Consider the following 15,323-nt stretch of genomic DNA (forward strand, 5'->3'; position numbering starts at 1 on the left):
GAGACAGGCCTCTGAAGACTCTTCCAGAAACAGCCTGGGGTCAGTAAACAAATGCAATTGTGTAAGCAGTTAGTGGAAAATAAGCCTGCTGGACTTTCTCCCTGCTTCACCAGTTAGGCAATTCTGTGACCAGTTTGAGCGACCTGCTGACCAGTGAGTACAGCAAAGTGGTGGGAATAAGAACATTCAGCAAGTGGTTTAAAGAAGAAACAGAAGCATTTGGACTTCATAACCTCTCTGCGCTTGGGTTTCCTGAAATCACCAGGCCTGCAGCAGAAGGAAAATGGCTACACTGAAGGTAAGAAACTACCAGATAACTTGGCTGTGGCTTCTTCAGCCAGAACTTATGGAAGCTTCAGAGAATTCCATTGTGTCAGAGTTAGAAGGGACTTAGGCCCTTGTCCAAGCCCCCATCTTCAGAGGTTTCACCGTGGTGTCTGTGGACCTGGCTGGGGCTGGGGGCGATGAGGGGGATGAAGGAGAGATGATTTTTAAAAAGGAGAGTTGACGCTTTCACTGTTCATTTCAAATATTGTCTTGGGAATCTGTAGATATCAAAAGGGCTCCCTCCCACCATGGGCAGACACATGTCTTACTGTTTTTCCCCAGCCCCCGCCTCCCTCGCCCCCACTCTCCAATACCTGCCTGGTGCTGAAGCTTCCTGGACGGCCTCCAGCTGAACAATTACATTTGTTTAATCTACTCAGTCATTTTGAGGCCCACAAATAGCCCTTGGCCAGTAGAAGTTCTAACACTTCCTCTAGGAAATCATTCCTTTTTATCATTGAATGTGTGGGTTATGTACAAAGGCACAGTATATACACAGAGCCTGCCTGTTCTGGGGTCCAAGAGTGTTTCAGCTAAATTTGAGTTGCTACAGGGACAGTCAAGTTGAGATCCCCCAAGAGGTGGTTGGAGGTGTAGATCTGGATCTCAGGGGAGTGGGTAAGGCTAGGAGAATAGATATGGGAAATCTTCATATCAAAGGTGTAGTTGAAGTCTTGGAAGAGTGCACAAAAACTGTGTTTCTTAATGAAAATCCTGTGGGGGAGTGCAGCAGGGGTTGGAAATATCCTTACCATTTATAAATAAATTATATTTAAAATCCTCCCCTGCTGAAATTTCTAAGCAATTTATTATGCACAGAGCCAGCACACCAATGTAAATTGCATGCTGGTCTTTGTTCCTAGTTTCAAAGGCATTCATCCCAGCCTGCTGTCTAAAGGTTAGCTCTAGAGATCAGGAATCAAAACACAGAAAGCCAGATTGCATCATTCTAATCAATAAGCATTATATGTTAAAAAAAATTTCTCAGCTTTTATTTATTCATTTTAATTGATATGTCAACACAAAGCCTCAGATGAAATCACATTTACATAAAAGCAAAACTAGGGGAAGAAAATGCAAAAGATAAAATTAAATTTAAAATAGACCATACCCTATGTTCTTAAATTGCTTTGCTTCTATAAGTCTTGATTTCCTCATTTCTAAAATGAAGAGCTCTTTGCTCTGGCCATTGTCTCAGTGGTTAGAGTGCCGGCCTATGCACTGAAGGGTCATGGGTTCAATTCCCCATCAAGGGCAACCACCTGGGTTGCAGATTCTATCCCTGGCCCTGGTCAGGGCCCCTGTGGGAGGCAACTGATCAATGTATCTCTCCTCTCTCTCTCTCTCTCTCTCTCTCTCTCTCTCTCTCTCTCTCTCTCTCCCTCCCTCCTACTCTCTCTAAAAATCAATGGGAAAAATGTCCTTGGGTGAGGATTAACAAAATAATAACAATAATTATGGCTAATATGCAAAGTGTCCCTACGGGAGTTCAACCAGGAGACCGGGAGTTCTATCACTCACTATGACATGCACTGACCACCAGGGGGGCAGCGCAGAATGAAGGAAGGCCCCAGCCAGCAGCCGGAAGGCCCTAATCATCCCTGATTTCTGGCCAGGCCTAGGGACCCTACCCATGCACTAATTTCGTGCACCGGGCCTCTAGTATAATAATAAAATGAAGAGCTCTTTACCATGCAAACTTTGGGCCCCACCACCAAGTATTTTGATTCACTAGGTTGGGGTCTGCATTTTACAAACTTCAGGGGTGATTCTAATGATTAGCTAAAGATAGGTCCCACTGGTCTACATAATTATTATTTCTGCTGTAACAAATTACTATAAATGTAGTGGCTTCAAATTGCACATTTATTCTCTTATAGTTCTCCAGGTCAGAACTCTGAAATCAGTTTCATTGTGCTAATGTCAAGGTGTTGGTAAGCCTGCTTCCTTTTGGATACTCAAGGGGAGAATCTGTTTCCCTGACTTTCCCAGATTCTCCAGGCTTCCTACATTCCCTGACTTGTGGCCTCTCACCATCTTCAAAGCACAGCACTCCAATCTCTGTTTCCATCACCTTTTCCTTTTCTGCAGTAAAATCTCCCTCTACCTCCCTCTAGTAAGGACACTTGTGATTACATTTAGGTCACACCCCAAAAATCTAGGCTTATTCTACCATCTTAATCCTTAACTTAATTACATCTGCAGTATAAGATCTGCAAAAATCATCTCTCTTTTGCTATTTAAGGTAACACCTACAAGTTCCAGGGATTAAGATATAAATATCTTTGAGGGTCATTTTCAGCCTACCGCAATTGTCTGCAAGTTCCCCTAACAACCTATAGTCTAAGTTCCCAACAAGTGAATCAGAAATACTGGATTCCTTACAGAGTGAAAATGGTAGCTGTAGCTCCATCTCTACATGTCTCTCTCTCTCTCTCTCTCTCTCTCTCTCTCTCTCTCTCTCTCTCTCTCTCTCTCTCTCTCTGTCTCTCTCTCTCTTTCTCTCCCTCCCTCCCGCGCCCCCCCCCCCTCTTTGTTTCATGCCCAGTGAAAGAAAGGGAGGTGCACCATCTGCTTGTCCCATCAGGGTGTTACCAGATCAGAGTCAGTAGAAAACAACTCATAAAACCACTCTTGACAAATAAATCATATCCTGGGGACTAGGTGAGAATTAAAAAACTGTATAGTAGGGAGCTGTCAAAGAACTGATGGTACTGAAGTTACATGGAGCTCAGTAATTTGTTCCTTTATTTAGAAAGGATGCATATAATTCTCTTGGAAAGAAATGAAGTCATACTTTTATGTTGGATAAAATTATTCAGAAATCTGGACTGAAGAAAACATATAAACACACTTGCTAAATGTTAGACTTTTTTTGTATAAGATATATTTGCACATAGCCACTGAATCAGCTGGAGTTGAAGGCTCGGATTTTCATTACAAATATAAGCAGAGTTGGGATTTGGTCCTTGATCTCAAAGCCTTGGGAAAGCAGCTGCAGAAAATGGCTTCCTTAATTCAGATACCTTCAGCAGTGAGGGGCCTGGAATTTTAAAGCTCTAAAAAACTCACCTGCAGTTTTTCTCTCAGAGGATTAGGAAAACCAACTGATGTGATAGTGACTCAGCGGTTTCCACCCTCCTCTTCAGTCAGTACTCTACAGAAAAGACTGAGAAAGTGATTCAGAACTCTCACCTCTCTGGGCGGCTCCCTTCCAAATCACCAGCTAGCTGTGCTAGCTACTTTCTTTTCCATTTTTTTATTTTTAAAGCAATAAGAAGCAAATGCTTCAGAACTCCATACACTAGTACTAAATCTCTCTTCCCTTGTTCTGAGCATACAGTAGTATAACCGTGGATTCTGTTCTGAGGCCAGCAGTTGTGAAGAAGGGAGAAGACGCCATGCCGGCCAGATAGATGGGCTGCATTCCCGCCCCTGCACTCACACCCTCTTGCCTCGCTTGCTGAGAGAAACAATGAGGCAGCTGAACAAAGTAAAGACACTGTGACACTCAGTGGCTTCAGTCACAGATTGGTCCAAATTCCACTTCACAGAATTTAGGGTCATTACCATTTCTCAGCAGCTCACATTCCATCCTGTTCATGGTGAGCAGGAGGTTCATTTAGAGAGAAGAAAATTGTGCTCAGTGGAGAGTCAGAATGCTGGATGGTCTCTGCTGTTTCCCCAAAGAAATCATTCCAAGCTGCATGCCGCTGCTGTTAACCAATCTGCATATAATAGAACTCCATGTTTTTAGTGCTGATAGATTTTCATATATTAAAAAAAAAAAAATGTGTATGGAGGCAAAAGGAAGAATTTCACTTCCATTGCTTTCTAGGTCATAACATTTCACATTTGATGTTCCTTTCCAAATATAGACAGCTGCTGGCCTGCTCATCGCTCACACAAGCAGGCACGTTGCATCAAGCTCATCCTTCTCCATGCTGCTGAGCAATCTAGAGGACTGGCCCTCCACCCACCTACATCCTTCTTATATCTCTTAAAGGCATGTGCTCAGATGGTGGCATTTCCCTCCCTGAGCAAGGCTGCACTTTCATCCTGGGCTCAAATTAAGTACATGTATTAGGAACTGCTGGGGTGGGGGTGGGGAAAGGTCATTTGTTTTGGTGTTTAAGTTAGAAAAAAAGGGGGTTCTAACCTCACTTAACAGCATACATATATTCTTAGGATAGGATCTAAGTGACAACTAAATCAAACAACAAATATCTATTGAGTACCTTCTATAAACCAGGCTCAGGGCATATGGAGGTACATAAGAATGTTGTAGTCTCAGACTTCATGGAGCTTATGAACTGACCGAGGAGTCAGACAGCGAACAAGAACTCATCGCTGTGTTAAGTGTTGTAACAATGAGTTTCATGGGCTCCACAGGTGTTACTTTGTTGAGAAACCCCCTAACTTTATTTTCTCTGTGTGTAAACAAGTGACAATCAGAATAGACTCCATTTTGTAATGGTAGGCAGATTCTGGTTTTCTACTGAAAACCAGAGGGAGAGAGAGATAGAAACATCAATAATGAGAGAGAATCGTTGATTGGCTGCCTCCTGCATGCTCCTGTGGAGATGGAGCCTACAACCATGGTGGAATATGCCCTTGACTGGAATCAAACCTGGGACCCTTCAGTCCGCAGGCTGACACTCTATCTACTGAGCCAAACCGGCTAGGGCTTCAAGCTTCCCATTTTTATAGATGAGCCAGATTATGTCGTCTTCTATCTGCAGTAAAGCTAATTTGGAGAGCTTCCTCTCAAGAATATTGCTATCAGAATGGATCCATGTGCCTCTTACAGTTGCTTGTTTCAGAGTATGAATGGGGAGTGGAGCTCCCCAAACCCAAGGAGGTTGCCATCCAGGCCCAGCAATATCCTATTAATCTGGATGAGGTGATGCATGAACCTTCTACCCTATCAGGGAATCCTTCATGGGACCAGAATTAAAGAACCTGTTCTTGGAGTAGGATAATTAAGAACAAGCCCATAAATTTATTAAGTACAGCGAAGGGTGAAGAGTCTATGTCATCCAGCATTCTTCTTCCAACTAATTGGTAGTCTTTAAAATTCACACAGAACATACTGTCTTTCCTAAATGCTTCATATGTCAAGACATAGCAAAGGTATTATGTATGGAAAATCATACACAAACACATGTTCATGTAGAAACTCTTACCTTTGTGGACTGTCAATGTTGTGAAATACTCTTTAAATCCCACTAATGGTGGTCTTTTTGCTTTTGTCACATGCAGTACATTTCTGGATTCGGGAACGAATGTGCCTCAGAGGACCCCCGATGCCCTGGTGCCCTGCCAGAAGGACAGGTATGAGTAAATAGAGTTTAGAAAGCGCTGAATTACAGGAATGAATGACCAGCCCTCAGGCAAAGCACCTCTACCCACCATAGCTCTCGTAATTCAGCCTGTGAAGTATCTAGAAGTTTTACAGTCTTCCAGACAACTAGGATACAGGCAATGACAGCACAAAGATTAAAGTTGGATGATAGTTATTTTATGGCAAAGCACTCAACCCAGAATAAGAAGACTAACCGTGAGATTTTCAGGAGGATCTCCTAGGTCCAAGGCTAAGGGAACTGTTTTTGTAGTTCCCTTGAATAGCATCAGATGTGACAATGATAAAAAAAATAATCAGCCCTAAAAATTTTATGCACAAAGATGTTCACACTAGTGTTGGTTACAATAGTAAAAATATGGCAAACCATTTATCAAAAAATTTTGAAGTATATTGTATGGCATGAGAAAATGCCTATGACATAGTGTTTCCTCTTTTTAAAAGTCCTGATTATTACAGAACTATACATATGTCATAAGATCCCCATTTTGGAGGATAAGAATTGAAGGAAATATATCAATATGACTACATTGGATTATTTCTGGACGGTGAAATATGGGTTCTATTGTATAAATTTTCTACAATAGGCATGCGTTACTTTTCTAATAAAGGGAAAAATCACCTAAAAAATTATTACAAGAAGTATATATGAGTGGGGGATGGTCATATGCAGTGCCCAGTGCATCCCCCATTCAGGACAGAATTCTCTCACAAGTTGCATGGTGGGAAGGTAGGATGCATTTCTGATTGAAGTGATGCTATTTATTGCCTTCTTTGTTTTAGAACAATCCTCAAGTTTGTCCCTACAATCTGTATGCTGAGCAGCTCTCAGGATCAGCTTTTACTTGTCCAAGGAGCACCAATAAGAGAAGGTATGAGGATTAGGTTCATTCTGACCTGCAGACTGTGGGAGCTCTAACTGCTACTTAGTGTTGCCTCCTATACCTGGGCCACAGCCTCATAGGGCTGCCCAAGATCCTACTTCTCACAGACTGTGCTCTGGATCATGGGCCTTGTCTCCAGCTAGAATCAGGTGACTGGGGGATGAAGCTGAGAGAACAGCTGCACAGAGCCTGGAAACACACGTCCACTTCCACTTACAAATTCTCACTTTTACTCCGAAGAAAATGTTCCCAATAGGATTGTCCAATGGAGTTTTGGATTTTGGTTTACTTGTTTGTTTTTGTATAATGATTAACTCAAAATTTTAGAAGATTCAGCACAATATTTTCCTCAGCTGACTGTTCTTTACATGAAAAGGTTGGATAATCCAAGCTCAAGTATTTTAAAGGTCATGTATTACAGCCCCTTGTGGTTTGAATTAATAAGGTTTTTACTCTTTGAAATTTGCTTTTGCTGGAAACCAGCACATTCATTGGCACAAGGTGTCATATTCCATGTTTGCTCTAATCCTATAAACCAGGCCAATGAACTCACTCCCTTGATTAACTCCTAAGGGACAGGTTAGATGCAGTAGTTGTGGTTTGGGGAGGCAGTAAGTGTTTTGATTCAAACATGTAGTGTCTAAATGTAGGAATTTCAGGCTAGGGCACCAGTGAGGAGGTCTGCTACTGACTATTGGAGATTTAGAGAAGCAGGCAGGAGGTCTTGTGTTGCTTCGTGGAAGGGACTGGGTGTATCTCCACAAAGTTCTCCTGAGAAGCAAATAAGACAGTGAGTACAGAAGCATGATGGACCACACAAAGGACAGATTGTTCCCCTTAGTGGTTAATCATGCCCACTCTGGGGTCAGGTGCCCTGAGTTTCAATCCTGGCTTCTTCTCTTCCCAGCTATGTGAACTTGGGCAAGTCATCTACCCGCTTAGAGCCTCAGGTTCCTCACTTGTCAAAAAGATAATAATAGTACCTATTTCATAGTTGTCATGAGGATTAAAGGAAAGAATGTATGTAAAGTGCTTAGCACATTGCCTGCACATGATAGGTGCTCAATTAACATTAATTATGTTACATTATTGCCACCATAGCAGATGAAATTCTTCCTCCGATACAGAGTATTTATCCCTAAGAGGCTACCAGAGAATTGAGTGTGAGATATGGCAGGTACTAGGCTACTATGTCAATATCAAATGGCTTCTCTCTCAATAGATATGTGCACGAGGGGAGGAAGAAATCGTTTCCCATACTTGTAAAAAATCAGGGGTTAATTCTATTGCTATTTAATCATCTCTATCTGTGCAAGCCCAATAGTCAAGATAAGGTAAACAAAGACAATTCCTGTCCAATCCAATGTATAACAACTTGACCTCCATGACTATGTTCTTGACTTTATGTCCCATTCACTAATGGGACACCTGGATTCTGGATTCTGCTGCCTGCCCCCATTATTCAGCAATATCTTCAGCCAGCAGGAGCTAAGCTCTGATCCAGGAGGCTGAAAATGAGCGGTTGGCATTTCATTAAGAAGCTGGCACCATTCCCTGACTCAGAATTAAATCTCTGTCCAGGGCAATGTATTGCTGCTTGGGGATTTTTATAAACTCAGCTAAAAAAAAAAAAAAAAAAAAAGGATCCTAGGCATGGCTCACCCATCTGTTTAGAACTCTTTAAAGATAGCCACACGAATTTTGTGAAAATGATCAAAATCCCCAATGGGAAGATGGAACCAATCCCATCCATAGGTGAGTAAGCCTAGTATTCTTATAGTCACCACTCATTTAGCCACAGAGTGCAGTGCAGAGCCCCCACAAAACTATCTGAGATCATATCGACCAAGAATTAATTTTTATAATATTAATTAACTGACTCCTTAAGTCCTGAGAAAGTAAGAGTCAGGACAGGGAATGTGGAAAATTTGGACCATCATAAAAACCCAGCTGATTAGGAGTTGACATGCAATTCAACATGAATCTAATAATTGAGCACCTACTCTGCATCAGGCACTCTAGGTACATAAACTCTGAAACCTCACAACAATCCTAGGAGATAAGGATGAGAAACACAAGGTCGAGAAAGTGTTTTAACTTGCCCATGATCACACAGATACGTTCACACTCTCAACTCCATAGACTACCAGAAGCTGGAGAAGCTTAGTTTTTCATGGCCTAAAAGACCAATCTCTGGAGTCACATCATCTAGAGCTGGAGAAATCAAATGGAAACTGAACAAATCCAGCCTTTTAATCTCTCTAATTGTTCATGTGCTGTCAGGCCAACTCCTACCCCCCAACCCGCCCCCCCACCCCCACCCCCCGCCCTGAAATAGACTGTCCTAGGGCTTAAAGGACCAGAGCCTGTTCAAGCTTCTCTGGTCTCCCATTGTCAGAAGTAGTATTGTTCTTCCTTTAGTTCTCTGTCAGGGTAATGGCCTCTGAAAGGACTTTGTTCCATTTTAGTGAGTTTCAGTGTCCCTCTCAACTTCTGGAGGGTTGTCCTCCAGGTGTCCTTCAAAGTTTCTTCATCAGAGTCTTCTTTTCCACCTCAATCCTGAAATCTGGGTCCTGACAGGAAGATCTTTGGCTCAGGCCTTGACATATACAGATAGGAAAACTGGAAGGAAGAAAGGAAGCAAGGAAGGAAGGGAGGGAGGGAGGGAGGGAAGGAGGGAGGGAGGGAGGGAGGGAGGGAGGGAGGGAGGGAGAGAGGGAGGGAGGGAGGGAGGGAGGGAAGGAGGGAGGGAGGGAAGTAAGAAAGAAGGCACCATAGATGTACTATAAGAAAATAAGAACAGATAGTCTTACAATTTTGGAATACAGAAGTGTTCATTTCCTAAACTTCGTACAAATTAATATTAAAAAGACAAATAACCCAATAGAAAAATTATAAAGCACTTGTACAAGAAATTCATAGAAAAATGACAAAGGTCCAATAAACATACAGATTCTCAACCTTACTCATAATAAAGGAAATACAAAATTAAAATGAAATATTTTTTACCTGTGAGGGCAAAATTATTCATACTAACCTATATTTGTGAAGATGTGGGTGATTAGACACTTTCACATATTTTTGTTGTGAGAATGAAGTGGTACAATGATTTGGCAATTTTGTTCATATATGCATTAGACATACTGAGAGAATATACAAGGAAATTGTGGAGCTCTGAGGATTGGCTCTGAAGGAGAAAGCCATTTACCTTTCAGGACTTTTTAAATTATTTGAATTATTTTTACCACTGACATGTATTACTCTTTATAATTTTAAAGAATAAAATGTATTTAAATATCAAAAGTAAAGAAACCACCCATATCTTTCAATCTACAAAGGATTCGTTATCCTCACCTTCCAGAGCAAGGACTGGCATTTAATAACATATATAAACTAATGTTTTTCTATGGGTGATCCTACAAAGATGTCCTTCAAGATACTTCCTTTTCCTTTATAGTTGTCACTGGGGAAGACAGTTCTTCATTTTTGGTCAGTATGGGAATAACTGAGGGCCAGAGCTTTAATATGAAGAGTGACGGGTAGAGTAGAAAGGTGAGAAGAGGCCAGGGTAATGGGCAGCAGTGGCTATTAAGGAGTGATGCTGTGTCATTGCTTTTCACATTAAAGTGCATAGATCATTGTTGACTTAAGCATCTTCCCGATAGTACTTCCTGAGCCAGTCTGTATATCATAACATCTCCCTAAGACATGTGTCCTTGTTTCCTCCCAGTTGGCTGTATAGGATTCTACCTTCAGTTTCTCACAAGCCCTTTGAATCCACTGACCAAGGCCATGTCACTAACAACTGGGATGAAGTTGATCCTGATCCTAACCAGGTAAACAGGTTCTGTGAATTGGAACATGCCGTGTATCCAAAGCCTTGAATATAAATATTTAAATTACTCCTGGGTCTTTGAGAAATTAGACAGTGTTTTTAAAAATAAATATTAAGCTGTATCTTTTGTTTTACTCAAACTTGGGTAGGAATTTTGGATTTGATTGATTGCATGAGTGTGTGTGTGTGTGTGTGTGTGTGTGTGTGTGTGTGTGTTTCTGTAAACTTGTGTTTTTCTAGCCTAATGGCACCTAGGTAGCCCAGAAGTGGTTCAAACTCTGCAGGAGTGCCCAGGTGAGTTGGATGAATGGAAATTATACAGGCTAGTGAAAATATCTACATGTCCATAGGTTGGTTAGTTTGTTTTACTATAAACTTACCACAGAATATCAAAAACGCATTCAACACTCACATAGCTGAAAAAAGGCCTCTGGTATAGGGATGAGAGACTTGTCTGAGCTGGAGTCTGTACGTTTATTGTGGTAACAGATTACTGTCACATTCTCTGCAGACCTAGGAAATTCCATTTCTTGCTAAGCTTCCTTCTTTTGTTTGCGTGACCAGAGGGCTTTTCTTCTAGACATCAGTATTTAGATACTCTGCTTTCAGTAATGAGACAGACTCAATGCTACAAAGGACTGAGCTCTATTTTTTTTTACCTTCTGAGAACCCCAGTGTATCCCCTTTGTCCCTGAGCTTAGGTACATGCCACTGACAACAGCTATATAGTGCAGGAAGAAAAACAGGCCTGAGTTTGCATCCCTGTTGCTCTACTACCCGCTGTGTCTTTGAGCCGTGGCATTTTACCCGTAAATTGGCATGATAAGCTGCTGTGCGGTGCTGTTGTGAAGATTATGTAAGAGAACAGGTGTGAACGTACTTCAAACAGTGCCTGGCACACCGGAAGGAGGTGAGAACCTTGATTCCGATACAGCCATTTGACATATTCACTTAAAGGCAGCGGTAGTGCATATAAATTGCAGAAATTGTATTCAGGTAAATTCGTTTTTTTCATTTTCTATTATTTTTTATTCTAAGTTCCTGTCTGCCCAACTAGCAGAAAACAATTTCGTCTCCGTCTTGGCTGGGATATGCTGGTCTTAAAAGATGCCAAAGTCAGAGTGGGGGTTGGGCCTTGCTGGTTGGTCCTTCTCAATGCTTAGATTTTTTTGTAGATCCAGAATAAGTCATAGTCACTTTTGGTTTCCTGCTCTGCTCCATCTCTTCTCTAATTATGGAAATCTCAGAGAATTAAGTACTGAATGATACTCCCCTCCAGCAAGGACAGAAAAGGCATTCAGGGTCGGGGGAAATAGAAGTTAACAACTTCAAATATTAACCACCTCACAACCATCCTGAAACCAGGATATTTTGTCTAAACTTCCACTTGTGTGAAGTGTAATGCATGAAGCAGACATCCTTCTCAGTTGACCACTGGCCTGTATATTACATATTGGCCTTTGAGCATATTGGAAAAAGTCAGGCCCAGCTCCAACCTCTAACCCCACAGACACGGTCCCCTGCCAAGACAAAAGGTTGGGCTTTCAGCTCCCGCCCCTTCCCCTTCTGCTGGTCAGGGCCCTTGTGTGTGGGACAATTTGTACAACCAACCTGGGGACTCTGTCTTCACTTCATCCTTGAGTCTCACCTGGGTTCCTAATCCAATAGTATCTTACCACCTTCTCTCTCACACTCTGGGGTAAGGAATGCATCTCGCATACCATCTTCATTTATCTTCTATATATATAAAAGCCTAATATGCTAAGTGTCTGACCATTCGACTATTCACCGGTCGCTATGATGCGCACTGACCACCAGGGGGCAGACACTCCAACTGGTAGGTTAGCTTGCTGCTGGGGTCTGGCAGATTGGGACTGGGCAAGATGGGCCAGACATACCCTGGAGCCAACCTCCTGCAGTCCTTTGCCAGCTGGCCAATCTCCCTTGGTCCTTCCCCGTCCTCTAAAATATTTCTTCTAATTAATTTCCTTTCAATGTGCATGAATTTGTGCACCGGGCCTCTAGTTTACCATATTCATTTAACTATTTACTTCCCTCAGCTCATAAACTATTCTAGACAAAGTCGCTGTTTATTCTCTGAGAATTAGCCTGATTCCTCAATGGGTTGCATCTCAAATTCTCTAATTTCTCTATTAGAGTTACAATGGCCACATTTGTTTGCTTTGCTTAATAAATAAACCAAACTGCTTAATAATGTGACTCCATCTTCCACTAGAAAATAGAAAGAATGGATAAATGTACTTTGGTAGAATTCCTGGTTGGGTAAAATAAATTAAGCATTTATTATATACTAGTTTTGTAAGGTTGAGAGGTTATTTGGACCACACTACATTTTCTTTTTTTCTTTCTTTCCTTCAGGCAGCATAGAGAATTCCCAATTAAGTTTCTGATAGTTCCCTCAAATAGAGGCAAATTACATGTTCTGCTAAGGAACAGGGTGGTTATAAAATTAGCAAGTAAGACAAAAATTAAGTATAAACAAAATTATCACTGATAAAAAGCCCTTAAATCATCCATAAAGTATAGGATACATGGTTTTGTGTGTGCCACCCTATGTGGTAATTCTTCTGTGCACTAAATTTGAGAACCATTGAGCTAGACTAAAGGAAGGATTATAGGAAAAGTCCATAAGATGTTTGGGAATTCAAACCATGGCCCCTTAAGATAACTATTAAAAAAGGAGTGGTTATTTAATAATTAGGGGTGGAGTGGGGAGTTTCAGTGTCCCTGCCTGCTCATGTCATCCACAACAGTCACTTAAGCCTCTATCACCTTAATATGTCTTCTTAGATTTGATCATGGTTGTGTGGGCAATAGTGGAGCCCACTTATTTTATATTTTATTTGGGGTAGGGGGTTAGATTTTAAACCTAGCCTTTAAGGAAAATGTGACTCTACTGTGAGTGTGATATGTAATATGTTCAGTATTATCCTTTTATTATATACTAGAGGCCCAGTGCACAAATTCGTGTACTGGTGGGATTGGGCCAGCCTGGCCCCAATTGGCGGATTGGGGCTGGGCCTGTCAGGAGGAGGAGACAGCGGAAGGTTGGCCAGCTGGCCTGCCCCGATGGGGGCCTGATCAGGGCCTGGCCAGCTGAGGGGAGGGACCCCAGCTGATTGGCCAGCAGGCCCCACCCCTAATTGGGGTGGGGGTGGTGATTGGAGGGGGACAGCTGCGGGGAGGGGCTGTGGGTGGGTGGCTGGCCAGCCCTGCCCCCTATTGGGGGTGCGATCAGGGGTGGAGCAGACTGGGGGAGGGGTCACGGGAGGTTGGTCACGGGAGGTGGGTGTTATAGTGACCAGTCATTCCAGTTGTTGCGGTGTTCCGGTCACTGGCTTTTTATATATATAGATCTTTATTTCTATGACTACTATTGTTACATTTTATTTAAAATAAATATACCCTTTTATAATGATTATTTGGGGGGTACAGATGGCTTCTCAATGGAAGCTAACCTTGTCCTGATAGAATCTTTTCTGGTTTTGTCTTATTATAAAGGTAATAGAAACTTATAAAAACTCAAATGATGTAAAATTAACAAAATAGGAAATGAAAGTCTCCCACTATAGGTGAGAGTCAAGTATGCCATTTGGGCATGTTAGTTCATTATTTCATAAATTGAGAGGGAAATTTGAGGCAACTGCATTAAGAAGCATGAGTTAATATGGGGGTATCAAAGTAGCTGTATCAAAGGTTTCTGCTTACTTTCTAGTAGGTTCTCAGTACATATTTATTTCCTCCCTCCTACCCCATGTGTCCCATTTAAACCTTTATTTGCATTTCTCCTTGAACTTGTTACCTTTCCCCATTTTGAATTCCTTCAAACACTTTCTATATGGTGGCCACCAAATGAATTTTTTCCCCAATATTTCCCCTGCTCATTTTTGACCTGTGGTCACATACTTTGGGATAGATGTTCCCCAGAACTCAACAGAGCCTCTGTCAACACCAGCCCCATCCAGGGAGCAGTTCATCATCTCCCTCCTCTGTGATTCGCGTCACCTGCCATCCCGCTTCCCTTGCCATGATGCACACACCCCGGCTGTTCTTGCTACATTAATGCTTTTGTCTTTTCATTTACAACTTCTTGACAAGTTAACATCTCTTTCCAATTTGGTGCTTCATTAATAACCACAGCAATTTGCATTCATCACTTTTCCCCCTCATAACCTCTTCTAAATATATATTCTAGACTCCCACCAAGAAAGTCTGAGAAAATTATATGTAGGTACCTATCGGACAACCCTTCCAGCTGAAGTCTGTATGGTAGGTATGTCTTCACCTGTCACAGATCAAAGCAAATGATTCATCAGTTTCACCAAGTCCCCATCTTAGTCTTCTCTGGGTATTTGAAGATCTGAGAATGACCTAATGTTTTCTCCATGAGAACATTGTGGAATATGCTATCATCACTATTATCTTTTTGATACCCTGCTACTGGGGACTATACCCACAAAACATTCATTTTCTTTTAGTGTTTACTTAATGAATTATTTAAGAATTAATGTAAACTCTTTTTGAGTATATTTAGATTTAGCCTGTGGACATGACAATTTCAATCCATTAATAACTTACGTAAGAAATACACCTAATTGTGTTCATCATTCACCTTCCTCTAACTTCTGGAACCTCATAATTTAACAAACAAATCTGCATCCAATTTAACTGATTTTACCGATTTCAATTAGCATTCCTAAATCAGTATTCTCCTTGAAGGTCAGAGTCCTTTAAAGTTTATCTTTTTTTATTACTACATCCCCAACCTCTTGATTGTTGGAAAGTTAGACTCTTGACCCAATTAAGCCTCAGCTGAGGAAATTACCTTTTAGTTCTCAGTATAATTTGAACTAAGTGATAAACACCTCAACGCTAATTAAAGACTACATCATAA

General features: G+C 41.5%; 1 protein-coding gene across 1 annotated transcript in view; it reads left to right on the forward strand.

The window, feature by feature from the left end:
- The first annotated feature begins 268 nt into the window (after positions 1 to 268).
- Positions 269 to 15,323, forward strand: part of HGD (homogentisate 1,2-dioxygenase) — a 46,525-nt gene continuing 31,470 nt past the window's right edge. The window contains exons 1-4 of the mRNA XM_008146648.3: positions 269 to 298; positions 5,590 to 5,661; positions 6,473 to 6,561; positions 10,304 to 10,409. Coding sequence (XP_008144870.3) covers positions 284 to 298; positions 5,590 to 5,661; positions 6,473 to 6,561; positions 10,304 to 10,409 — 282 coding nt within the window. The 5' untranslated portion in view covers positions 269 to 283. The remainder of the gene's footprint in view (positions 299 to 5,589; positions 5,662 to 6,472; positions 6,562 to 10,303; positions 10,410 to 15,323) is intronic.

This window comes from Eptesicus fuscus, chromosome 3 (assembly GCF_027574615.1).
Source record: "Eptesicus fuscus isolate TK198812 chromosome 3, DD_ASM_mEF_20220401, whole genome shotgun sequence".
NCBI classification, from domain to species: Eukaryota; Metazoa; Chordata; class Mammalia; order Chiroptera; family Vespertilionidae; genus Eptesicus; species Eptesicus fuscus.